The sequence below is a fragment of the Molothrus aeneus genome, chromosome 1, assembly GCF_037042795.1.
Source record: "Molothrus aeneus isolate 106 chromosome 1, BPBGC_Maene_1.0, whole genome shotgun sequence".
Taxonomy (NCBI): Eukaryota; Metazoa; Chordata; class Aves; order Passeriformes; family Icteridae; genus Molothrus; species Molothrus aeneus.
The window spans coordinates 61697884-61724846 of record NC_089646.1 but is presented as its reverse complement, the minus strand read 5'-3'; the positions used below and the strand labels follow the sequence as shown (position 1 = coordinate 61724846).

Below are 26963 nucleotides of genomic sequence, written 5' to 3'. Positions count from 1 at the left end.
ATTATTTATGAGGTACTGCCCCTTTTTATCTGTTTGCCAAGGGATAGCATCTAGTCTTGTATGAGTGAATAACTATGATTTTATCATGCAGTGTAGAAATATTTAATTAGGAGTCAATAGGCTGATTGTAGTCAGCCAAATTTTAAGTCATGATTCAGTGAAAAATAAATATCAGAAAAAATAAGACTTTAGTTGTACTGATATTTTTACAGACTTATCCATTCCTTTAAATCACTTTAGCCTTAGTGTTAATGTACCAACAATACATGTAAAAACAGGTAATTTCCATAAATTAAGTACCTTACATTAGAGATTTGTGAGACCGTCAAAGAAAAGAAATGCTTTATAAATATCTAGAAAGAATAAATTGCAAAAGAATTTTGACTCATTTGTAAAAAATCCTTTATAATGTACATTTTCCAGTTTAATCTTCAGGCAAAGGTTAATCAACTTTGATTTGGGAGGACAAAATAGCTTTGGCCAAGTGCTAAAATTTCAGACACCTTAGAAATTGATCGTAATTAATAACTTAACAATAGTTTTTGATTAAGTAAACATGTCCTGCACAGTATAGACTGAATTTCTGGAGTGGTGCTGTTCCTGTGCCTCACTCTGTGGAGAATTACACCCCAGTGTGCTTACCTGTTTCCTTTCCTCTGTTTACCCAGTTGACATTCTTCTAGGTGCCCATGGGTGAGAAGTCATCCTCATTTCATAGTTCACTAGATCAGTAACCCTTTGCCTGTGTGAATTGGGATCCAAGTCAGCAATAACTCAGTTGTTAGAACAGCACTTATTCCAGGCTGTCATTTGTCCCTTTGATGCTTACTTACCTAACCAGTAGTAATCATTATTTTCCTTCTACAATTACTATAATGGAGCTGATTGCTGAAATGGAAAACAGGAGGCAGTTACAGAAGGTTTGAATTGTGCTGTCACACTTTCATGGGCAGGCACCTTTCTTGGAGCTTTGATATTTCTTTGAGTTTGCCGAGAAATATGTTTGGTAAAAGACAGTGTGGGCATCTGGTCTGTATTTTCATGTGGCCCTGTTTCAGCTTCTTGGAAACACAAGATTATCCAGATAGGTACTTTCTGGGCCCCTGATTTATTTTATACAAAATGTGAAAGAGAAAAAAATAAAATGGCTTAATCAAAAACCTTTTTTTAACTGGAAAATTTCAAACCAATTAAAAATCCAGCTGAACTCAATTGAATTCCCAAGAGATTATTCAACTAGAGGGAGGAAAACAGAAATGAACAACAGAAATATTGCATCTTATGATGCAGCATTGTTACACCTTTGTTTAATTACACCTTTACCACTTACATCTCTTGCAAATGTCATCAGAGTTTCACTGGATGTTTTTCCTTTTGAGTATCTACAATACTGAACTGAATAAGGAGAAAAGAGAGAAAAGAGCCTTTTACTCATTTCACTTGGATTTTCTGCTGAAATAGTGATGCAACATCTGTAACTTGTGCTGCACTTAAGAGACATCATATTCTTGGGGATCTTGGTGCTTGCAGTCAGGGTGGGAATGGTAATGGCAGGCACAGCAGGGAACTGGGATTCAATATGCTGAATGAGAAGGTGAGTGTTTTAGCACAGCTGCCTCCTGAGGGTCAGGGGAAAGGAAAAGCCCTTTGGGAGGATTTTCAAGCACCACTGAGCTGGCACACCAGGAGTCAATGATTGACTTTAGAAGATCCCTGCTGTGCAAAGGATTGAGTGTTGTCCCCTTTATCACTGGTTAGACATTTCTTTTGGAGAAGCTAAAACTCGGAAAGTAGTGAGATAGCAGCAAAACAAATTAAAAAATAACCATCAAACAGCTGTCTCTGGTGTCAGTGAGGTCTGGAGATTTGTTTCTGTTGCTAATAGCTGCATTGACTTGGCAGTTAATTTCATTAGAAATACTGATTTTGTATGGCATTTATAAGATTCCTGTACAAAAAACTGATGACCTGGTGATGATGCAGTGCAGGTTGAATTGTTGGTCTTGAAAAGGACAATAATTTGAACCTCAGTACAAAAAGGAGAGTGTATTTGGTATGTACAATCAAAAAGACAGAACACAGTTTCAGTCCTAACGTCTGCATTTCTTCACAGGAGTTCCGACGTTCAGCACAGAATGGCACAAAGTGGAAAGCACAGCCTAACGCTGAGATCCCAGTGAAAGCACGGCTCAGCTCCTGGATGGCTTTGCAGCTGCCATGGCAACAAGAGGGAGGTGGACTGAAGATCCTGTCTGTCAGCCTGGCTCTACTGGCAGTTCTTGTTATGTTTTACTACGGAGGAATGAAAACAGAACTGTGAACTGAATGGGGCTTTTATAAAAACAATGAAACTGCTGTTCAAAATCTTCAAAGGAAACACTTTTACCAACAAATCTTTTTTTTATTTTAGAAAAAAAAAAGTTAATATAAATTGGGCAATAATTTGTACTCACTCTATGCCTTTCCTGTCATTCAAAGGAGAGAACATTAATAAGTTGTGGGAAGGCCTATCTTGCCAAAACCTGAGATCCTTGGTTGGTAGAACAGGTTGTTGCATCTTTCCTTTTCTTTTTTTCCTAAAATGATGCAAAGTTTGCATTACATTCTCTTTTAATATTTGCTGTATCAGATAAAATTGCATTAAGTTTATAAGGAATCTTTCCATTGAGTGATATTGGTCATCTTTTATGGGTAGATTATTTAAAGCTTTCCTGAAGATTTTGCTTGATGCAGTGTGATCGTTTGGTATCTGTCTTTTTACATTAGAATGAACACTGCAAGGCCATTAAAGTTTGTTATTTGTTGCTATTTATTTTGCTGTCATTGAAAGAATTCTTGCCTGCTGTCTTGCATCTCTCAACTTCACAATGGCTTTTATAATACAAGAAGAATTATTTTTTATATAAAAGTAGCTCTAAAGGTGTTGGGGTTTTATAATTGAATGGGAAGATGTTGTTCTGGTGATAGAGTTCTGTGAAAAGATGAATTTAATACAGTCTGTAGATTTTATACAATCTTTAGAGAACTACCTGGGAATCTCTTAGCTTTGTGTTCTCAGTAAAACAATTATTACTCTGTTACTGGGGAGGCTGCATTTTACACAATGAAAATTTATAACTACTTTATTCAAGCCATTTTGTCATGACAGGATCTCCACACATCCTGTGAGTGTGCTGGTGAGTCAGGGACTGGACTGTGTGCCCAGTTCTTCCTGCACCTGACCTCAGCATATTGTTGGTTTGTTCATGACTTGTCACCTTTCTGAATCTTCATCCAAACTTCCACTTGCAGAGACTGTTTAAAATCATAACACAGGCACTGTTGAGGGTTTTTTTTAATGTTTGTGTCACATCCAGATGGATCTGAGCTGTCTTACGGGACTGTTGTGGTTTAACCCCAGCAGGCAGCTGAAATACTCACCCCCCTGCAGTGGGGTGGGGGAAAGAATCAGAAAGGTGAAAGTGATAAAACTTAGGGGTTGAGGTAAAGATACTTAGGTGAAGCAAAAGCTGCACATGCAAGCAAGGCAAACCAAGGAAATAAATCATTCATTACTTTGACAGGCAGGTGCTCAGCCATTCCCAGAAATGCAGAAGAGGCTTTGACTCTGTGTGAGCCCTCCTCAGCAGCAGAAAATCCAAAACATAGCCCCATTCCAGTTGCAGTGAAAAAAATTAACTCTATCCTAGCCAAAACCAGTACATTGTCTCTATAGTGCAGAGGAATAGTCCCCTAGTTAGAGTGCTTGTACTTTATAAAATGTGGATTCATAATAGTTACAGACAATTAACCAGGAAGCTCCACCATGATGCTTTCAGCACAGCCTGTAAATTATAACAGCAGATGTTACTGTCTTTAGGAAATCAGGTGTGTGATCAATCAAATATTAAATTTTTGATAGCAACCACTGACGGTCATAAGCCAAGACTCAAAATCCACGAGTTTTAAAAGAAAAAACCAAAAAAAAACATGCCCTTAATTTTCTTCTGTTTGTTAGCATGCTTTTTTTGTCAGGTTTTTCTGTACAACAAGGAATATATAACAATCAGTAATTTACTTTTTTAACAAATCTGAAAAATTCTCAGATAAAAACCCACCAACATGACTCTGGGAGTTGAAATTCTCAGGAAAGTACCACAGATTGCAAGATTCTCAGGAAAACTGTGGATTGGCAAAATCATTATATCCGAGCCAAATTTTCGCATGTGACGGGAATAATCTATGCAGATATGTTGTGTGCTTCTAGCATTATCTCTGTCAGCCACTCTAGCTTATCTAATCGTGGCAATTACAGACTCATTGCATCAGCTATTACAGAGATTTACCAAGCTTGTGATTTAGATTCTGTGCATCGTTGACTTTAATGGGACCAGCTTATTTTCTTAGAAATAGTGTAATACACTGAAAGAAGCCAAAGAAGACTTTGTAAATGACATTGCCTGCAGTATATTCTTAAACTGAGCTTTAATCTGATAAGTAGGAAGTGTTGTTTATCACGTATTTTGTTGCCTTCCTTTAGATTTTGAGAGAGGTTTTTGACACTTTGTGTTGTAGAGCAGCATTGTGTTTGTCATTGCATTCTGGTTACATGCAAATAAAGCTTCCAAAGCCACTGAGCTGAGCAAAAGAGTTCTGGTCAAACAGCTCACCTGGACCAAGCCTGGACTGCCTGGGGCAACTGGTGCAGCTTGGGAAACCTCAGTGAGTGTGGAGTGAGCTGTACAAATAGATCCTCCTCGTGGAACGAGTTGACCTGAACATCTGATCTGTGATTTTTGGCTCCCTGAATGTCCTAAGTACCCTGCCAGGCAGCATTTTTAATTTTTACATCAACATTATGTTTGAGACCTATTTCCAAGTATTCCCTCTTTGCAAGCCATCAGGATGGGTGAGAAATCTGCTGCACTCCAGCTTAACAAGGTCATTGCAGGAAAAGTTACCTCATAGTCAATTGATCCCACTTTCACACATGCTGAACACACTCATCACTAGAGAATGTGTCTGCTAATAAGCAGTCTACGTTCAATGACCTTTTGTCAGAGAAAAAAAGAATATAATTTCCATTTGATACCAGGAAAGCCTCAACTATTTTTCTTAAGTGTTTGTGGTAGCTCTGAGTTCTCTTTGGCTGTTTGCAATGAGGAATCTTGCAAACCACAGAACCTTGAGTAGCAAAGACAACTTAAATCTGTTGTGAACAGCATTAAGTACACACATTTTATTTTCTGCTTGAGCATTGTATGCTGGAGGACTTTGTCATTTAGTCTTTTCATTGTAGCTTTCTAGTAATACTATACTTGTTTAGAAAAAGAGTATGACATAGAAGTGGTTTATGTAATGCTTGTTCTATAAAGCAAGAGAAAGAAGAAAAGGTGCTTTTTGAGGAGACTGACCTCTGTTACATCATTCCCTGCACATCTCTGAACATCTGACAGCTACTGTTAATCTAGTTTCACTTCCCGGTTCAACTTCCCATATGGAAAACTGGAGTGATTTTTGAATAACAGCAAATAATATCAGAAGTGGCAGCAACTGGCAACTCTGACACTGAGCTTGGCTGTGGCCATTACCCAGAATCCTCCTGCTCTTCTTGAGAAGCAATTACAATTTCACAGGTTGGAATTAAAATTCCCTGCAGTATGCAGGAGAGTAACTGAAACTGTCAAAGTGATTTCAAGCTGCTAATCTCTCCCTGCTCCAAGAGTGAAAATAGAGCCACTCTTACCCAGGCACAGATCTGACAACTTAAAAACTCCAGCCTTCCACTTCACTTAAATACATATGGAGAGTAGCTTGATCTGCTCACAGAGGATATCTGTAAAGATGTTATGTCTATGAACATTTGTGTGTTATTAACAAGTCTATCTTTTTTAACTTTAAGACGTGTGTAACTTCAGGGACTAAGACAAATATAAAAGAAGTCTTATGCAAGAGCTCTGACAGTTTGGAGGAATGAGAAGGCATGTGCCTGTTTGTGTGAGGCTTATTAAAATCTTTATTTATGTCTTCTCAAGCATGTATTTTTTGCTAGAAAATTTGCTTGCAACTTTCCCAGATTTTATTTTCACAGTTTTATATCCCATGTTATATTTTGTGTGCACTGTGGTTGATTGTATAGATAGAAACAGAGAACATTTAGAAACTAAAAAGCAGAGGAAAAAATTGAGGGGCTGTAAAACTAGGGTGCAAAATGAAAAATATTTGTGCAAAAGCTGCAAAACAAATTTGGTCTAGGAGACATGGACCACAGAGTTAGGAATTGGCTGCAAAATAACATTGGACTTGTTCACAGGCAGGATTCATCCACTAGATAATTAAAATCAGAGTCATTGCTGGAAAATGTTTGTGCAAATATCATTAGATGTCTTTTAGTTCCATATTTGATTTATGCATGCTCTTAACATTCAAGTGAATGCTTTTTTCCTTTAAATGAAAGTTCTTCAGTTGATAGAAGGGAGATTAATTATGAATAGTCTATTTTCATTTTAAAGAAGCCCAATACCATAAAAAAAATCATGTCACTGCAACTGCTGGTATCCCAGAGTCCCTTTTTAGGAAGTTGTGGTTATGGATTTGGATCATTAATGCTGTCCAGTCATGTCCCATGAATGGAGAAAGAGTAATATTTGAGTATCCTTTCAACAATATTTTGTTGGAAAATATTTAGCAATTATAGCCATTCTTCTTAAAAAGTGGTCTTAACATGATGTTTTATAGAGGACAACCTGCCCTGCATGGTTTCTTAATCTGGTTGTAGGTAATGGGGTGAATTTCAATGTTGGTGACAGAGTGTGATGCAGATTTGTGCCTACAACTTGCATGCTTTAAATGCCCCATCTGTCTTTGAGTGTGAAAACAGGATAGTTGTGCTTAAGTGAGCATAAAATATTGTGTCTACTCTCTTCCTGGGTGCTGTTTGTGGGGAGTGGTGTACAAATGTTAGTTGCCAGTGGGTTATGGATTACAGGAGAAGCTTGGAGATGATAAAACACACCAAAAAAGGGCCACGATTTCTTGGCACATAGTAAGAGTTGGGGATCTGAGACAAATTAATGTGATGAAATCATGATATGATGGGAAATTTGACTTCTCATGGTTAGGATATCGTTACAGTATAATCTGAAAAATAAAATGTTAATGGTGCTAGGAAGGCTTTGCTGCACAGACACCCTTCCCAACTACTCATAACTTGTGTTCCTGTGCTGTGTTGGAGCAGTCTGTTCCACCACACTGGTGCCACAGCTAGAGAAACGCCGCCCAGCTCACCCGGCCCCTGTCTGTGAGCTGGGCACACACACTTTCCTGGAGGAGGGCATCCCAACTCTGTCCCCTCTCACCCTGCCTGTCAGTGCATTGCATTTCTTGCTGCATGGTAGAGGAGATGGGTAAACTGTGGCCAGCTAAGAAACTTGCTCAGTCCAGTGGCATGCAGTAAATAATGCATACTCTTTAGTGGTTGAAAGCTTCAGCTTTTTGTTTGGGTTTCAAGTACCTCCATTCCACTGTGAGCCTGCATTCTCTCTTACCCTTTCTCCCAGCTACCTCAACCAAGCTATCAGCACCTCATTTTGTTATGTGGAAGATGACATGTCTTCAGAAGGGTGTTATTCTGAGTAAGGTGGCTTCTTCCCTGAAAAGAAGAATGCTGCTTCTCCAGAGAAGCTCATTTGCCAGAGGTGTCAGTGCTTGGAATCCATTGTGTTGCAGTGTCTGTTCTTCAGCTGTGTGGTGTCTGTCTGCCAGAGCCTTTGGGTTATGTCAGAAACTCCCATTTGCTAATAAGCAGGATTAAAAGGCCTCTTCTGCTGTGCTGTATTAGTTTTGAACTTGCAAATCCCAGAAATGCTGTAATTCAGAGCGAGAGATAAAACACATCATTGATGTCAGCTGAACATATTAAATTTGATATCCACTAGTGGCTTTATGAGCTATAAAAGCCAATATCTAGAAATCACCAACTACAAGAAGTCTATACAAGAGATTACAAAGGGCTGTGTGTGGCATGGCCTGCAGAGTGTTAGTATGAGACTGCAGGAGGAAACGAGAGCATGTTACCAGGTCAGCTGTACAGATAACTAGTGGCAGAGAGAAAGATGTTCACACTCAAGGGACAGCTTAATCTCCAAGTATTATGGTAATATTAAGGAAATTTAGAAAAGACAGATAGCAGCTTGGACATGCTGCAGCAGCATTATTTTGCTTCTGTCCTGCTCAGATTTAGTAGGTGAAAAGGGCAGTCTGAATAACATTCTCCAGCAGAAGGATAAAACAGAGCCTAACAGCAGATAGCTGTGAGAAGGAAATTATTTAGAACAAATCTGAACCTCCTGTACTTCCATATCTCCTCCCTGTGCTGCTCTGAAGGGACACCTTGTTTTGATTTGGTTTTATTTGGCATTTTTTTCTGGAAACACATATTCAGGTTCCCAAACCATTTTTATTTTATCTGAGTGAAATAATACTGAAAAAAAATCATTCACTTATGCTTCTGGTTTTAAGATCAGACTTGTTTGCATTCTTTTGCATGCTCTGTGAGCCTGCATCAACCAGAATCTTACTTGTAGAATGGATTAATCTTTGTATTGATTTGAACTTAAACTGGAAGGTTTTAGTTGGTTTGTGAAGTACTACCAGGGGTATCAAGAAAATTAGGCCTAGCTGGCAACCAATTTAATATATTTACTGTCTCTATCTACAGATTTGCAGGTATTGCATACTAAAAATGTTGAAGTTAACTAATCTAAATCCACTGATAAATTCTCTGTTTCTACCAATTTATAGTGTCATTAAAGTCAGACACATAGCTGATTTGATAGCCTTGCCCCAGCATATATCTGCTGTAAGAATTACTGCTGCAGGACAGCATTATACATTGCTTTCACCATGTCCTCCACAACATCTGCAGTGCAAGAAGAAAAACAAATGATAATCAGCACACAAGAGGCAGGTCCTAAACTTTGTAAAGAAGTGGCTGTCTTGAGCCTCAACACAAATACTCAGAAAAGGATGTGGTAAATTGTAGGTTCTGAGTTCAGAAAATTCCAATATAAGAAATTTTCCTGCCACAATAGGACAGAGGACCTCATCTCTTCCACGGCTGTGTAGCAGCAGTCACCTATCACTGCAGAGGTAGATGAGCCTTATATATTACATACACATTGTATGCAAAACAGCAGCAGAACTTCCAGGGCCAGCCCTTTGTCATCTGTGTTCCTTTCCAAAGTCTTTGAAAGCCATTTACTCACCATGTGTCCTGCAGGACCCTTGTATTTCTGATGTTCTTTAATGAGCTTGGAAGCTCCTGTGAGTGCATTCTGCAGAGATCCAGGATTACACTCTGGCTTTCTGAATCCCAGCAGGCAGAATGAGCTATTCCGGCCTTTCACATCAAAGCTGTTGTCGTAAGAGGGTTCAACAGTATATTTCCTGTTCTTGCTGCAGACACTGCTGCAAAAGTTGAGTCATAAGCATATAAATACTTTCTTGGCCTCAGAATATCTGATTTTTTGTGTGTGTGTTGATTGGCTGCCCGTTTAATTTCTCTTTCCACACTTACTGACTCATCTAAGAATAATGAAATTGGATTGCTGCCAATCATACTTCATATTGCTTCAAATGTAGGAATGCTAAGGCAACTCATAAATACTATCTTATCTGCCAGGAAATCCATGAAACTGAATTTCAAGTCATTCCCATTCACAGCAGTAGCTTGAGCAAAAGACCTGGAATAGTGTTGGTAATAAAGTCTGGTCCTGTGGACAGTCTTGTGCTGTGCTCTCTTTTCATGTGCTTGTGAGCAAAGAAATGAAATGAAAATCTGCTTCATGGAGAGAACAGGTTTTATTCTGTTTTCTTGAAATGTTTATCAATCTGTCCAAACTCACTTGACAGGTAGAATTGACAAGGTCTCCTTGCTTTAAAAAAATGACAGTTCACTAACTAGTCTGATTTTCTAATTGTCGGAGTTCAGTTATCTAGACATGCTATTCATCTTTCAGGCAGTAAGAACAAGCTGGTGTGATGGCCAAAGAAAGCATAAAACTTCTCTTTTCTTAGACACTTCATAGTTGGTTGGAAAGCAAAAGTTTTGGCCTTATGGAAGAGGAATGCTATAGACAGTTCTTTCCATACCTTGTAATTATCAATATGGGACAAATTTTAAATAATACAAAGACCTAAGGAAAGGAAAAATTTTAAATAAATTATTCTGGTGTGCCATATGGTTTTAAATTAAACTACAGTTTAACAGTTATATCCATGAAAAGTCCAATTATGGTATTTTGCTCACTTTTTTCTCTTTTTTTATTTTAAAATGTTATGTTTCCTTATAGTTCTTGGCAGATTAAACATTTTCATTTCAAAACAGAATGGCTGTAACTCACATGGTACTCTTATAAAAACAAATTTTGAGTCTCAATAGTTTCTATAGGCTGAAACTAATTTCCCAGAAAGGAGGATCAATGTGGCAGCCTCAGGAAGTGAGTACAGTGGCCCACAGAGATTTAAAACTAAGGATACTGCCTTTCTGTCCTACATCCTTCTATTGACAGCTCTTGCTTGCACCAGCAGTGCTGCCATGAGACTGCCTGAAGGGAAGTGTGGGGGGCTCATCTGACTGCAACAGTGTTTTGGTGGGGCTCATTTTGGGATGGCTCATATTGCTGTGAGCATCTTTGCAAGGCAAGGGCTGATTTACGTTGCCTTGAACTGCCAGAGAGGATTGTGTGGGTCTTACAAGCTGAAATGTCTCTTGCTGAACACACTGCAACAGTAGAGCTGTGGAAAGGTCCTTACTCCACCACTTTATTTCCATTCCCAGGTTGCAGAGGCTGCTGACACACAATACATGACTGGAAACACATCACTATTGGGCGAGCACTGTGGAGCAGAGCCATAAACTTGTGGTTTGAAGACCTCCACATGGCTCTGAAGCTGTAAGGTGAGGTGTGCTCAGGAATTGCAGAGCCCAGGTCATGGCACATAGGGCAGGCAGGATGTTGCTAAATGATAGGGTTTACTGCAGTGATGTTCCTGATCAGCTCAGTATTAGTGCATCATAAAGGACATACAAAGTTGCTGTCAACCTGTCCTCTCCCTTAGGCTAGTAACTCCTTTTTGATATACAGTCATACATACCTAATATAACTTCCCTTCCCTTTTCTTTTTCTTTTTCTTTTTCTTTTTCTTTTTCTTTTTCTTTTTCTTTTTCTTTTTCTTTTTCTTTTTCTTTTTCTTTTTCTTTTTCTTTTTTCCTTTTAATGGGAGTTCAATTTGCTGCTGGCCTCCAGGAAGTGCTGTTGATGTGGGTAGAACATGCTTCATCTTTCATGACTCCCAATCTGTCTCTTTTGTTAACCATAGAAATCAGTTTAAAAAACAGCTGGCATGAGAGTGGGTGGTTTTGGTTGTTTATGGTTTTGGGGATTCTTTTCTCTTGTTGCTTACTTTCCTGATGCACAGGCTGCTAAATTTCTATTTGTTAAGGAAGTTCAAAGGAGGAAGAAGTAAGTTCTGCGTCATTTCAGTTTGCCTTTGTGCTTAGATCTGGTCAGAGCCAGCCAAACTCTAGGCAGTCAGCAATGTGAGCAAACATAAAGCAGATATCTAGAAAAAGCTCCCAGCTTTAAAGTCACATTAAGAATTTGTTATAAACTTCTGCTTTGAAGACTTGCAATATGACACATGAAAAAAATGCTAACTTCCATTAAAGGCTCTCATGAGATTTGTTACCAAATGTTAGCAAAAATTCAGCAGAACATTTCAAGGGGTACAATGCAGAAGTTCTTATCATGCATTTGATGAAAACACCTTTAAATAGCCTAATTATTGTAAAGGAGAAAACTGTCCTTGCGCCAGATTGATATTAAATGCAAATTTGTTTTGTGCGAGCATGTAGGAAAACAATGACTTGTAGTGAGAGCTTCATGGAAATATTGAGAACAGAAATGGTCTTTGCTTGACAGTCTGTCCAGTGCTCCCAAAGCATGTAGAAAGCAAATTATTAGCTGTTTACATTGTGAAACACCAGGGAAAAAATAGCAGTTTATGATCAGTATTCTTAACAGAGTAGTGTGGGCATCCTGCTATTTCTAACAATTCTTATTTTTTGCAACTCTTTCCCCTGAATTGGCTTGCATTCACTAAAGAGTATATGCACTGCTTGTATATGTACTCTTATATACTTTTGTCTTTCTCCTGTTCATTCTGTAGCCAGTGGCTTCAGAATGTCTGTGTGAGTTTAGAAAGAGGAAAATAAGGTTTAAGCAGCAGCAGCAGCACCACCATGTCTTTTTCTAAAGGCTCTGAAATGCAGTCATTTGAAACAAATGCCCTGTTTGGGGCCAGCTGTGGGAGAGAGCTGTCTCCCCTGCCCAGGCCTGCTTGCAAGACAAATGGCTCCATTGTGTCTGTGGTGTGCAAATATCACCGGTCCTGGGAGGTCAGGATTGCACACACACTGAGTGGGTGCTTAAAGGACTTGGATGAAATACACAGAGAAGATTTCCAAGATAAGGAGTCAGTAAAGGTAATACTTGTGTACTCTCTAACTGTGTTTTGGTGGTACAGTAAAAACACAAAGCACTGAGCTTGTGTAAACTTACTCATTCTGCTGGATCAAAATATGTCAAGCTGCTTTCTACCAGTAGGCTTGGTGCCAGATAAGGTATCATTTTTCCCTCCACAGCCAGCCTAAAAAGCAGAGGCTGCCATAAGCCTTCTGTCTTTCACAGAAATGCAGTTGTGTCCTTGTGCCTGATGCTCTCTGTGTATGCTGGGGCTGACCTGGTGTTCCTGGTGACCAGGGTGTGGGGGCACAGGCTGGGGGACATGGGGGACAGCACATGGCTGAGGCTGGGCTGGGCTGAGGCTGGGCTGGGGAGGCTTCCCAGAGGACTGTACAGCTCTGCAGGAGTCTGGGCCTAGGGTGATGCTGCAGGTGAGTTGTGGAGGAGTGTATGGATTTTTGATTTGAGTGCTATAAAGATGATTTTTATTTCCACTTTAAAAGCAGGAGATGTCATAGGCATAAGGGCTCGTCTAGCAGCCAACAGGCTGATCAGATATTACAAAAAGGCACAGCAGTGCTGGTGAGCTGGTGATCTTTGCTTTGGCTGCTGCTGCTGGTGTTCTCCATTAGGCTGAAAGAGCTCCTCACAGAAGATCAATGGTTATGGAATTTTGGCAGACTTCTGAGTTACTTATGTTCCAAACAGAAAATGAGAAATCCTCCTGATGTATTTTACATCGCTGCCTGTTGCTCTGACCATGTACTTTGTGGTACAACTTTGTGCTGTCCTTGAATTACACAGATGGCTGCTGCTGTGTAGTGTCCTTCATCATTAGCTGCCCTAGGACTGGAGCAAAACCATGCTAAGTTGTTTGGCATCTTAAAATGCCATATAGCCACCTAAGATTTTGGAAGGACAGTCTCCACCACTCACCCCCCACCCTTAGCCTTAGGAGGAGAAATACTTCTCTCTGTTGTCCTGCATCTTTTGCAGTGGGAATTCCCCCTTCAGTTGTGTCTGCTAGAAATGGCACTTTGCCTATATCTGGGACCATTTTTGACTTTTATATTGCAGACAATGAAAAATCACTCACAAACAGACTGCATTGTTATGATGGTTGTTTGGTATCTGTGTAAAACACAGTTGGATGAGTTCTAGTGACATGTCAGTGTCTGCACTCAGCCTGAGACTCTATAGAAAGTGGTTGTGGTGGGGGTTCCTTGTCAGAATGAGACAATCCTGATGACAGGACTGAGTGAGCTCTTTTAATTCCACTGCAGAAAAGTGGTTTTGAGGACCTGCTTCTCCCTTATTTGGAAATAGAATTTATCTGACTCAAGGATTCCTACCTTGACTGCAACCCTGGGGTAGAGAGGGACCACCAGAACTGTATGCAGAGTTAAATTTTTTGAAATCCTAATTTATCTATATTTTCAGGTACCTCTGCTGATCTCATATTTCTTTAGCCCAGAAAGGGCATATTTTCATAATTCTTCTTTGCAGATATGCATTGGAGTATAGAATTCTTTCCAATGCATGTTTTGAGTGAAAGATTAAATCCTTCTCTCCCTATAATTTTATCGCTCCTATTGTTTTAATTTATAAGGTTGCTGCAGACATTTTTTTTCTAAGGTGGGTTTTCTGGCCTTTTCTTAAGGGCTTGGAGGAAGGGGAAAAACAATTGATGTAAGAGAATTATTTTCATTCCAGTAATGTTGATTCACTTGGCTAATAAGAAGAGTTTATTTGTTTGTTTACTTGGAAAGAATGAATATCAACACATAAATAATCAGCTGGGAACTAGACTTCCAGGAGGAAGAATTTTCCTAGCCACTTTTCTGTTAATTCAAAGCAGTATCTTTTAAAATTGATGTAACTCACAGCCTTATGATGATCACATTAGTTTCCCCTAGGAGTAAACACAGACAAAAGTACCTGCTTAGTTTCCAAACTAGAGGAGTGTTGTTGCCTCAGGTACTCATATTCCTATAGAAAAAAGCTTTCCATAGCTCTTGTAGCTGTGCATACTGAATGTATCAGGGTACCTGGGGAGTTCCATGCCAACTTTGTGAAGTACCACAAACTCTTCTTCAGAAAGACATGGAAAAACAATTTACTGAACAAGCCTCCCAGAAGTGTTTTTTTTCAGACAGTCTTTCACCTAGCTAAAGTACACAGGCTTGATGTGCTATAGCTGGAAGAAACTAACCACAACATATAATTTCTGAACTAGTTTTGCCCTTCTTTTCACTCTTGGAAAGATATGTAGCCTAACAGAACAACAGGGTTGACCCTTTCTGCAAACCCCATTGCAGTGCAATACTGAAATCTCCTTCTGGAAAACCCTTGTGGGCTAATACTGCAATCCCACTTTTCAGAATTTGCAAAACCTAATGTATTTGTATTTGTTAATAACATCCCACAGAATCTGAGGTCCCAGGGACAGTCACAGTCCTTCACAGCTCAGGGATTTTGTAATACTCAACAGTAGTAAGAGATTTGTCCAGTAGGAAGGCCAGGGCCACTGGTCATGGACATCATGCAGCATTATCTCTTTCAGCAATATAACTTTGTTTTTAATGTTATATTGAGAAGTGTATTACTTCCATTATGCATAAGTCCTCAAATGCTTTTATCAAGTACCTCAGATGTTCCAGATTGCAAGCATATTTTTGGGCTATGTACTTCTATTGGCTTGTTTCTTAATCATGGTTTCATAACGCTGGAAATAGAGAAGCAGATTCATCTTCCTCAAACTGCTTGATGTGAGAAAATTACGCTTCTAGATGATGCTGTTATAAAAGGTTGCTGTGACCCAGAGTAGTAATACTTAGCTTATCATTTTCCAAGTTTAAAAGAATTAGCTGCCAGCAACAGAAACTTACTTTCTGCTTGCTTATAAAGCATTTTGCAGAATGCAGTGCTGCTGGGTGTCAACAGACTTTGGATGTTACACAGGAACACTTAAATAAATACAAGTAAGCAGTCATCACACTGGCTTCCAGATATTTACAGTTATAGTGCCAAAATCCCTTCTTCAGACATTGGACTTCAATAATCTAATGAAGCAGGAGGTGCCAAGAATTTAATAACTTAGAGGATAAGAAGTTGGAGACAAAAGTTGCAAAGGAACAAAAAGCCCTACAAGTGTACCTTGAACTTGGGGCATTTGGAGGTGAGGTAGAGTTATTGTTTGTGCAGAATAGCTGAGAAGAATTGCTAAGTTTAGAGTCAACAGAATCCTACTGGCTTTAGAACTGAGGAATGTATTTTCTACCCAGACTGAGTCAAATGGAAAACCAACTTTAGTTTTGTAATAAAAATTGCATGTGATTATTAAAAAAAAAAAAAAAGAAAAAGTAGATCCTCTTGAGTTGTGTTTTCATAATAGGAAAGTATCGGTCATTTTTAGTGGTACTTGAAATTGGCCAGAGTCTCTTGTTCAGCTGTTTCTGGACTTAGATCAGGACAGATATCCTTGGGGATGGTTAAGCTACAGAGAATTTTTGTAAGGTGTACAGCTGTCTGAGTTACCAGTAAACCTACTGTTCAACGCTAGCATAAAATCTCACTGCCAGAACTGTGCTGGAACATTTTAATTATTATTTAATTATAATTTTAGAAGAAAAATCTGGCCCTTGACTTCAGCTTGCTCAGTGTGGCAGCAGAGGTTGAGCCTATGCAGGGAGAATTGGTGTGATATTTTCCCCCCATTGTTTTGAACTTTGTGTTCATTTGCTTGTGACATTACAAAGAATGAACATAAAATACTGCCAAGTCATGACTGTGACAAATCTGCACCTACTTGCTCATAAGGTGGTCAGAAGTCAAGCTCAGGAATATGTATTCCCTGCAGCCTGCCAGTCATCTGGCAAAAATACGAGTACACACCCTTATCCAGAATAATGTTAGGGGCCTCATTCATGTTTAGCTGAACCTACTTTGGAAAGGGAAATACCTTGTGACATTCTTCAGTCGCCTCTATGGACAAATAAATAAAAGATTTCATGGAGCCTTCACAGTAGGGTATTGGCAACTGAGAAGGACCCTGAGGACTGGGTTGTATAAATTAGGGAGAATTGGGATATTTTCAGAGCTCTGTAAGGGATGAGGAAGAGGTCTTTCATCCACCCAAGTTCCTGGGGCTCTGAGGGAAAAAACCCTGCACTGTGTTTAGCACAGGGAACAACCCTTTCTGAGGAGTGTTTTGAGGCTGTGTGTGTGCATGTTATAGTCTGGCCTTGTTCCATCAGATACTTCCCTCTGAAGTGGACATGGATGGTAACGGCTTTTATTGTGCCAGCAGGTAATTAATTATTATAAACGTGCAAATTGTCTATTGTCTCAATAGGCTCTGTAGAGCCAAAAGGGTGCATGTGACTAAAAATATTCTGCTTAAAGGTCTGCAGTAGTAATGAGCAGTGCAGCACTGTTCCACACTGAGTCACTGAGAGCTGTGCTGTCAATTACCTGTGGATTAAGGACCAATGCAATTTGAACCAGATCCCTTATGACCTAAGTGGAAAGTCCCAAAGGGTTTTGTGGCATTGCCTCTTACAAATGCTCCATGACAGATCTGTTTTCAATTCTTATTCTTTCTCTCTTTTTTTCTTTTCTTTATTTTATTTTAATTTTTTTGAAAAAAAGTCAGACTTCAAAGTGACAGCCTAACTTGTTATTAATATGCCTTACAGTACATATCCTATGACTTTTTTTCCTTGTTCCATCCATTAGCCTTCACTGTAGTTTCTGCACCTGGATGCTGGAGGGAAGGAGGTGGGGCAGGATGAGGGGAAAACAGATGATGTATGCCAGAAGAAAAAGTAATTGTGCTGGTAAGAAGTTTTAGCAATTTGGAGAAATATCCTTTCCCTCACAATTTTCCAAACTCTTTTGGCTTTCTTGTTAGCCTTTCAGTGTTATTTGTGTGTGGGCATTGTTGTGTGTGTGTGTGTGTGTGTGTGCACATATTAAACCCATCATTATATGTAAAGAGGAAGGTTCTTCACTTCAGCACATGAAGGAGAACTCAGAACCACTTTGTCAACATAAATAAACTATTAGACTATCCACAACTGACATCTTTGAGGTCATCTTCCCTAGCCAGAATAAATTTCTCTTTAACAGTACAGATGGATACTAGGAAAGCCAGCAGATGCATTGTAGCTAATCAGAAGGAGACTCAGCAGGGTAACTAAAATCTCTGCTAGAATTCATATCCCTTCATGGAGTTTAATTAAAGAGCTTTGTGTGCATCCTTTTGTTTTATCTGTTGCCAGTGTTTTGTCTCCTATTGTGGCAGTTCCTTCAAATAACCATCAATTTGCTGTGATAATCTACTGAGGAGAATGAGCAGCACTGTTTAATTATATAAAAATGATAATGAGCTTTGGCTGTCAAAGAGTTAAGGAGCTGCTGCTGGCCACTGGAATACAAAAGAGCTGGTGCCAAAGGGGCCCCTGGAAGTGTGTGGCACTTCAGATTTCATTGCTGAGCAGCAGAAACTGGCTTGACCAAGCAGCAGGCCAGCAGAGCTTCCTTTGGAGAGAGATAACTGAATTATTGAGTAGCTTCCTAACAGCAGGAAGCTGAACAGACATGGACAGATTTCTGTTTCACACCCCAGCAAAAATACAAGGCAATCCAAAGGAAGATCTCTTGTCCTACATAAGCACAATGCCTTTGGCATTTCTGCCTCATCCTCATGGCAGAAATTGGAGTGTGGGCATAGCCAGGTGTCATTTGGTGCCATTTTGCTGCAGGACGTAGCAGGAGAACTTGGGGAATGGGGTTCTGGCTGTTGAGGAAACATGAGCCAAGGTGCAGATAACTCTGCAGATAACACAAGTGCTTGTGCTCTACCCAAGGGTAGTGTGGATCCAAGTTTATCAAGAAGTAACTCCTCTAAGAGGTAAACACTTTCTGTTCTCAGACCTTTTTTCCAATTTTTTTTTTTTTTCCACCAAGAGGTGAATAAAATCTTGTGCAACCTCCATATTTGGCATCCAAACTATTTACTCAGAGAAGCTGTTGTTTTCCCCTTTCTGTTTTCTCTAGCTGGGATCATGCTGAAGTAAGCATGGGGTGGGGAACTTTGTAAAACAGGAGCAGCACTGGATCTGATGAGGAGAAATTGCTGGAAGCCCTATTTCTTAAAGCAGAGAAGCAAGAATTCAGCTTAATATTATGTGACTGACTTGCCATGTGCTTGGCATCCAGATTAATCCCAGCATTAATGAACTCCTGAGGTACAGAGTACCTGCAGGGTCTTCCAAGCCAGGTCTCCAGGCATGGAGCTACTTGGGTGGAACACGTGTGGTGGAGCTGGCAAAAACACACCCAGAAGCAGGGATGTCTCTGAAGGCAGAGATGTGACAGAGCCTGCCTTCCTTCTCTCAGTGCATGGCCTGGCCACTCTGCTGTGGGAAGCCAAGGACTGCAGCACAGTGGAGGTAAGCAGGGACAGCGCCTGTGGCAGAGCAATGTTGGTTCAAGTGTGACATGGACAGGGCTGTGATGATGCCACTTTGGACTGACACTCCTGTGCCACTAAACCATGGAAGGGGGAAAACACTTTGAGGAGCATTCTGGTTTAGTTGGTTGTATGTAAGGAACACTGGCAAGGGAAGTGTTAGTGCTGAGTTGGTAAGAGATGCAGATTTGCTTTTAATGCAGCGTTCATTCTACAGGATACTGTCCTGTGTGTTGGTATGTCTGTAGCAGAAAAGGAGTGATGGGAGAAAGTTTTAAACAGCAGGGTTAAGGTAAGTTCACATTAGGAGAATTTTACAGGTGTGGGACTACAATTGCATTATACAAGTAAAGCATCTTTATTGTTGCTGACAGCCTTTTAGACACTGGCTCCTCGGACCAGGTCCTCTGCAAATTTGATTCTGCAAATTTCTCAAAAGAGCAAGTGAGCACAGGTGCCATCTTCCTTCCTTCCTTCCTTCCTTCCTTCCTTCCTTCCTTCCTTCCTTCCTTCCTTCCTTCCTTCCTTCCTTCCTTCCTTCCTTCCTTCCGCCACTTCCGCCACTTCCGCCACTTCCGCCACTTCCGCCACTTCCGCCACTTCCGCCACTTCCTTCCGCCACTTCCTTCCGCCACTTCCTTCCGCCACTTCCTTCCTTCCTTCCTTCCGCCACTTCCGCCACTTCTGCCACTTCCGCCACTTCCTTCCGCCACTTCCTTCCGCCACTTCCTTCCGCCACTTCCTTCCGCCACTTCCGCCACTTCCTTCCGCCACTTCCTTCCGCCACTTCCTTCCTTCCTTCCTTCCTTCCTTCCTTCCTTCCTTCCTTCCTTCCTTCCTTCCTTCCTTCCTTCCTTCCTTCCTTCCTTCCTTCCTTCCTTCCTTCCGCCACTTCCGCCACTTCCGCCACTTCCGCCACTTCCGCCACTTCCGCCACTTCCTTCCGCCACTTCCTTCCGCCACTTCCGCCACTTCCTTCCGCCACTTCCGCCACTTCCTTCCGCCACTTCCTTCCGCCACTTCCTTCCGCCACTTCCTTCTGCCACTTCCTTCCGCCACTTCCGCCACTTCCGCCACTTCCTTCCGCCACTTCCTTCCGCCACTTCCTTCCTTCCCCCACCTTCCCCACGTCTCCTCTGCAGCTCTGTATCCATTCTGTCCATAACAGGGTCATTGACCCGCTTTCCTTTGTGGGCCCTTCAGGTGCCACTGTCTCTACTCTTATATTTCATGATCCTCTCCAGCCTTGTCCTTCTTTGATCCCTGTGGACACTGACCCCAGACAATGCTGCTCAGCCCCAGAGCCACAGAACTCCTTTGGCTCTCTTGTGTTCCAGTGGCATGCCACAGCAAAACCTGTATGACCAAGGTACACTTGTCTTTTTTTGCATGAAGAGTGCCATGCACCTTCCTCATTAGGAAAGATGTGAATCTGAACCACCTCCTTCTCTTTTAAGCTCACTCTTTTTGACATCCCTTTCATTTATAACTGAGTCTCCTAACTTCATTCTGCATGCCATCTATGCAGTACATCCTTTTCTCTCTACCCAGAAAACTACAACTTTGCTGTTACAACTTCAGCTCTTGTTATCTTACGGATCAATCACTGTACTCATCCTGTCATAAATGTGACAGATGTACCATACCAATCCCCAGTGCTCCTGCAAAGATAACTTTCCCAATGCTTAAGTTTAACCATGTTGTCTGTTCTCTGTGCTTTCCCACTGACTTGCTCTTGAAACTTAAGCTACTTGTTATTACTTCAAGGCTTATCATGGCCTGTCTTCTCCCTACCTATAATCTCCTCCTTAGTATTGAAGAGTTAGCTTTCACCTTTATTTACACACAGTCCTGGTCTTCTTTGAGCTCTCATTCCATTTATAAATGCTTTTCATACTCAGAAGGAGCATCCTGTGGAGCTTTGCAAAGCAGCTTCTTTTGGCTCTTAGCATCCATTCATAAGGCCCTTCCTTTCCATGTTGCCTCTTAAAAGACTTTCTGGCTGGCTGACATTTTCTTATTTTGCTCCTTTCCCTGGCCATTCTATCCTACCATTTTATGCACAGGCAATGAATGCTTTGGAATTGGGACTGTCACACTGTCCTGCCCAGGTACAGCACACGGCAGAAGGGGAATGTGGTCTGTGGAAAGGGCTCCTACAACACTTTGGTAGTAAATCCTTATGCAGCAGGAGTGCAGCTGTAAAAGCAAAGTGCTATAACTGTAATAACACAGTAAAGTTGTCACCCTGCCCCTGGTGAAATAAGCAATCCAGAAGAAAAGCAGATTTGCTGGTGTCCACGCTCGGTTCGACCACAGCCAGAAGAGGTTCCATCTCCTTCTGCTCCTACCTGGCTGATGGAAAGGAAGACACAAGCACACCTTCGTCTCCTGCAGCACAGATTCCCCAGCTTATCTCAAATTGCTTTATTGGCAGCTCAGGCTGGCAGCGCTGGGTGTGCCCTGCTGCTGGCTGGGGGGCACATGTGGACACGCTGGGGAGCCCCTGGGGCAGTGAATCCCAGCAGTGGGGTGGTGGCAACAGCCAGGCTGGGGGAGAGGAGGAGCAGCTGTAATGTCTTCAGCCCTGGCAGCTGTGTGCAGAGTAAGTGTGTCACAGAAACCTGTCCTTTCCTTTTGCAGAGACTCAGGAAAACATTGCTGTCTTTCCATAGGAACGGAAAGCCTTCATTATCCGTGCAGTTTGACTGGTGTCACATTGAAATGAACTTCAAAGGAAATTCACAACGAAACTGCTAGAGACTTCATGTTTGCTTGGTTTTGATACAAAACATGAAAATCACCTCAGGCTAGCTGGCAATGCTTGTGACGAGCAAATCTTTTGGTGAAACAAGAGAGGGCTTCCAGTTACTAATGAAATCCTCCCATCCCCACCCCCAATCCAGTGGGCATTTACATGGTTTTCTCATGAACATTTCATGCAGCTTTGAAAATCAAATGCTTCCTTACAGGAAATGTTTTTTCTCTGTTGTGCATCTCTTGTGGCCAGCTGCCAAGAGATCCTGATCCGACACCCAGCTGTGCTTCTATGACTGGCTTTTGTGACCGTGGAAAATCTTTTTTTTTTTCACTTCTGCCTTCTCCATTTTCTTCTCTGTTAAATATGTATAAACAAGCTGGAAATCAGAGCCTGTATGTTCTTGGCAGCCATACTGGACAGAAATGGGATAGCAAAAGGTTAGGGTCGTGCAACCTTAAAAAGCCTCCAAACTTTTTGTTAGTCTGAAAAAAAAATGGTTTTTATTCCCATGGTAAGAACCATGCCATATTTCAATGTAGGTTAAAAGTGATAAAAGGCTCATCCCACATTAAGTTTTGTTACATGGGGGAAGAGATAAAGCTCATGCAAGGAATACACAAGAAAATCAGTTTCTTTTTCTGGAAAACACATTTTACTGATATGTACCCTTCTATACTGTTTTTAGGCTTTCTGAAGTAAGAAGGCTGCAAAAGCAATCCATGTTAGCCCCATTTTGACTTTAATAATGAGGTGATTACTAATGAGATAATTTCACATGGGCAGATGTGTGAAAATCCAGGAGGACACCCAGCTTTACACTTACGCAACTGTAAAGTGTTGCAGTTATAAATACCAAAAAAAAGAGAGGAAGAGGGCATGGGGAACAGAAGCAGGCCTGGCAAAAAAGAGCCAGCCAAACAGCCCCTAATTTAGATTCTTACCCAGCCCCTAATTTAGATTCTTAAAGCAAGGCCAAATCAAATTAACAAATAGAAGGACATTATAAGATAATGTCCAACAGGAACACTTGATGTTAAAGAGGTTGTAGAGCCTGCCCTTGGCCAGGCTTGTGTGCACCTGGTGTCCCAAGTGGGGCATCACTGCACTGAGGACCAAGGGCTCAGCAGTGGAGGCTTTGGGTGTTGTTCAGGTACACACCAAGAGGAATCCATCTGGCCCTCATGGAGGGCACCTTACAATGCAGGAATTTAGCTAATATGGAGAAAAAATGCCCATTTTGTTCTGGGAAACAGATTCAGTCCTGAATATACAAGGAGCACAATGCTCTGTGTTCAAAAATAACTTGGATATAATGGTATCTTTCTTAAGAGAATCACATGAAAATAGTATTAAAAATAAATATTTTTCCTTTTGATTTGTCATTATCATGATTTGGAATATTTAAGATTTATGCTTCCAGTTTCCCCTCATCTCTGGCAGTAGATTTGATGTATGTTTCTTTTCTTGTTAGTGAAAGTTGAGGTTTTCTCTGACTGTGAAACTGGGTTAAGTATTTCCTGCTTTCCCAATCTATCTCTCTACTCTTTTAGCAGGCCTGGAATAGTTGCTTGTGGTTCAATTTCAGATTTCTGAAAATAATGTTTAAAAACTTTCCCTCTGTTTTTCATGAAGATTTACTTTCTTTATTTTTTCATACCCATTCTTCACTGCAGTCAGTAAAATGTTCCAAATGGCACCGTGAATATGGCTTCCCCATGCTCCAGTAGTGCCCTTTTAGGATTGTAAGGGAAATAAAAGATTGCTCTTAGCAGACTGAGGATATTGGAGTCTCCAAAATGTATTCACACAGCCTGCCTCTTTGTGCCCAGGAGCACTACTGAATAGTCCTTCTCAAAGGATGCCAGAGGTGTGGAACAATTCTGCACCAACATCCAGTTATTGTGTGGACTGTGGAACAAATTCGTGCAGGGGAAAGTCCTGCTTGCAACTGTGCAATTTTCTAAATCAAGAAAAAACCTGTATTAACTTCAGAACAGCATGTTTGTTGACCTCTAATTCAATCAGGATCACAGCTGAAGGACCTACCAACTACGATTGCTCCTTTCTGTTAGGAGCTAATTTTTCCTTTTGCCATGTCTTCTCAACTACTGGAACTTGGGTAAAATAAATAGAAGTAGAAAAAATATTAGTATTTCAGAAAGGACTCTATAGAAAATTCAGAAAGTCTTTAAAAGATAAAAAGAAGGAGGTACTCTGTACATGGAGAAGTTGCACTTTCCATTTGGGAAGGCTGCTATGGCAACCTCAATAAGCAGTTTAGAGATGTCATTGATTGGTCTGGTGGTGAGTGGTCCTTTTTAATGCACTGCATTGTCCTCACCTGTGGCCTTCAGGGCACGCCAGCTGCAAGACTGGCAGGGTCTTCACTTCCTCTGTTCAGTCTGCATGGTTGGGTAGTAAATCTGTGCTTGCAACTCGCATCATTTTGACCAATAAAAATGTTGTGGTATTTCATGGTGGTCAGGGGAGCTCGGGCTGTCATTGCCACTGCAGTTCTGCTGGGTTTATGCTGAGGCTCCTGCAGTTTTATCCCTAATTGCCGGAAAACTCTACAACATTTCTTTTAACAAAGTGAGTGAGCTTTCTAAACAGCAAATCAGAGATATCTCCATTTCCTTGAATCTCAGCACTGTGGGAGTCTGTATGGGGACAAAAGTGCCTCAGCCTGTGGAAAGAGTTTTGGAATTTGCTTAGCTGGCATAAGAGAAGAAAGCGAATTCTTTGGCAGTCAAGGAGGACTTAAAGGAGTGTTAGAGGAGCTGAGATTTGTGGTTGTTCCCTTCTGCATCATATTTCCTTGTGAGCTTGGATCGCTTAAGAATCTTCTTCATGAAACCCCAACACCTATCACCTCAATTTATGAGGATCTTAGCTTGCATTTTCTTGAAGCACATTTCTGTGCCTTATGGTTGCCAAGAAAGAGTTGGAAACACTGCTGAAGTGTCTACACAGGAGTTCTTTTCTTTCTTTCAAAGTAAATTAGCAAAAAACAAAAATAAACCTAAACCACAATATTACTTTTTTACATTTAATGGAATCTAACAATTTTAGAGAGACTGACTCATGATGTTTGAATGCAAGGAGTTGGTAATCCTGCTAGAAGAAGTGATAAATCCCTTCAAGATCTGCCCTGCTCATCACCTTTATTTCACAAAGAACAATGGGGCAGGCAATATGCTTATAACCAAAAAATTAAGCTCATGCAAAGGTGTCATTAGATGCTCAAAGGATCTCAGGGAGATTTTCTCCCTGAAAGAATTTTGACCTGAGAGTGATTATGCTAATAGGCACTCATGTGGTACCTTCCAAGATCCAAGAAAAAAATATATTTGAGCATCTCTCTTAAGATGAAACTATACTATTGGAACGTCTTCCCTTACCTTTGCTGCAACATATTAGTTGGAAGAGTGATAGTATTTAAACTGTGTTGTTCAAATGACACAGCCCATGCTCACCTGGTTTGGATATTGTTTCTCCCTTCCAAAAATCTGAAGGAAATGCAGAAATATTTTACACTAAATATTGGCCCCTGTATATGTCTTATTGCATGCACTTCCCCCCCTTCCCACCAAGCACAAAAAAAATCTTTTATCTTTGTCATTTATGTATGGTGTTGTGGTATTTTCTCTTGCTATTTGTCTAGCTCTACCTTTATGAGGTACACTTATGCCTCTGGGGCAGAGTAGTGGAGCAGAATGTTTAAAATTAGGTGCAAAATTTAAAAATGCTGATAAATATTTATGTAATGTGTATTTAAAATCACTCCGAATCAAGAAATTACGTTACCAAATCACAAGCCAGCAGTGCTTTTTCATGCTACCAGAGCCCCATTGGAAAAAAACCATTCTGGATTTGGATTTTCTGTCAAAACCATATTTTTTCTAGGTCCCACTACCCTTTGGACAGAACATAAAATGACCATTTTTATGGTAAGGTAAAATAAACACGGTTGGATGATTTTGGGATATTTCCAGCTAAGTCTGTTTTGCCAATGGGAGAGGTTTATCATGAGATACAGAGAAGCTGGGATGTGTAGGATATTACCTGTGTTGTACAAAGAAGGGGCTTCCTGCTGTGGAAGCTGTATTGTGCCTTAGAGGCTTGTACAGTGCCCTCAGCTAATAAACTGAAGCTTACTTCTAAAAGAGCACTAGTCAGCATAAATGGGTAAAAAAGTGTATAAATTGCAAATATGCTTCAATTTATATTAATAAAAAATTTAAATTATTTAGAAGCAGGGTCACTGGCTAATCCAAAATGCCATGGAAACTTTAGTTTTAGTAGAAACAATGAGATCATAGGTAAGGTCTTTAAAAACAGCATTGACTGGTTCTGTGAATTTCTTGACTTCTGCACTTAATATTTTTAATCTGAAATTACCAATAAAAATATCTGTTGCCCTGGCAGATATCAGGCACAGGCTCCCAACATGGAGGGTAAAGCAAAGGTCCTAGTATCTGCTGCAAAGACAAAGCTGTGCCATATTTTTTCATAGGTATTTAAAGCCAAGAGGGACCGTTACAGCCATGCAGTTTGACCTTCTACATAACACAAACCAGAGAATTTAACTCAGTCATTGCTACCCTCCAGCTATATTTCAAAAGTGGAGAGAGATTTATTCCTTTTTTTTTTTCCTTTTGATCCCTCAGTGTGCTCAAGTGCCTGAATCAGACTTTTTTAAAATTAAGAGACTGTAATTTTTATTTATGGGGTTTTTTCAGAATATGTACATAAATACATTCAGATATAGGTATAGATACATATCTATATGGATATATAGATATAAAATACACACGTGTGTATGCAGATACACATTTAAAATGCTTTGCATATGTAATAGCAGTTGGCACCACCATAGAGATGACCTCAGATTTTAAAAGGTCCATAGAGCCATAGGAAACTTGGGAAAGGATGGCAGAAGGTAGCATGACCTTCAGATGCAGCTCATCATGGGCCTCTCTGGTGGAGTGTTTATCCTTTGCTGTCAAGTCAGCACAGGGAGGGATTAGAGGCCTGCAGAGAGAAACAACTTGCCTCACCCTAGAGAAATTGTCAAAAATGTGATGCAGGACAGAGACTTCTCAGGTGAGGCTCACTGTAAGAAGGCAGGAAGAGGCCAGGAGCTCAGCTATTTGCAGGGATGTTGAGAACCCCTTCTCTGTGCCCAGTGTGGGAAGAGGCTGGGTAGGAACATGCACAC

At 40.7% G+C, this 26963-nt stretch overlaps 1 protein-coding gene across 1 annotated transcript in view; it reads left to right on the top strand.

The window, feature by feature from the left end:
* The window catches only part of CDKAL1 (CDK5 regulatory subunit associated protein 1 like 1), a 387536-nt gene extending 384724 nt beyond the window's left edge, over positions 1–2812 (top strand). Inside the window, exon 16 of the mRNA XM_066558021.1 lies at positions 2114–2812. Coding sequence (XP_066414118.1) covers positions 2114–2320 — 207 coding nt within the window. The 3' untranslated portion in view covers positions 2321–2812. The remainder of the gene's footprint in view (positions 1–2113) is intronic.
* The last annotated feature ends 24151 nt before the right edge of the window (positions 2813–26963 follow it).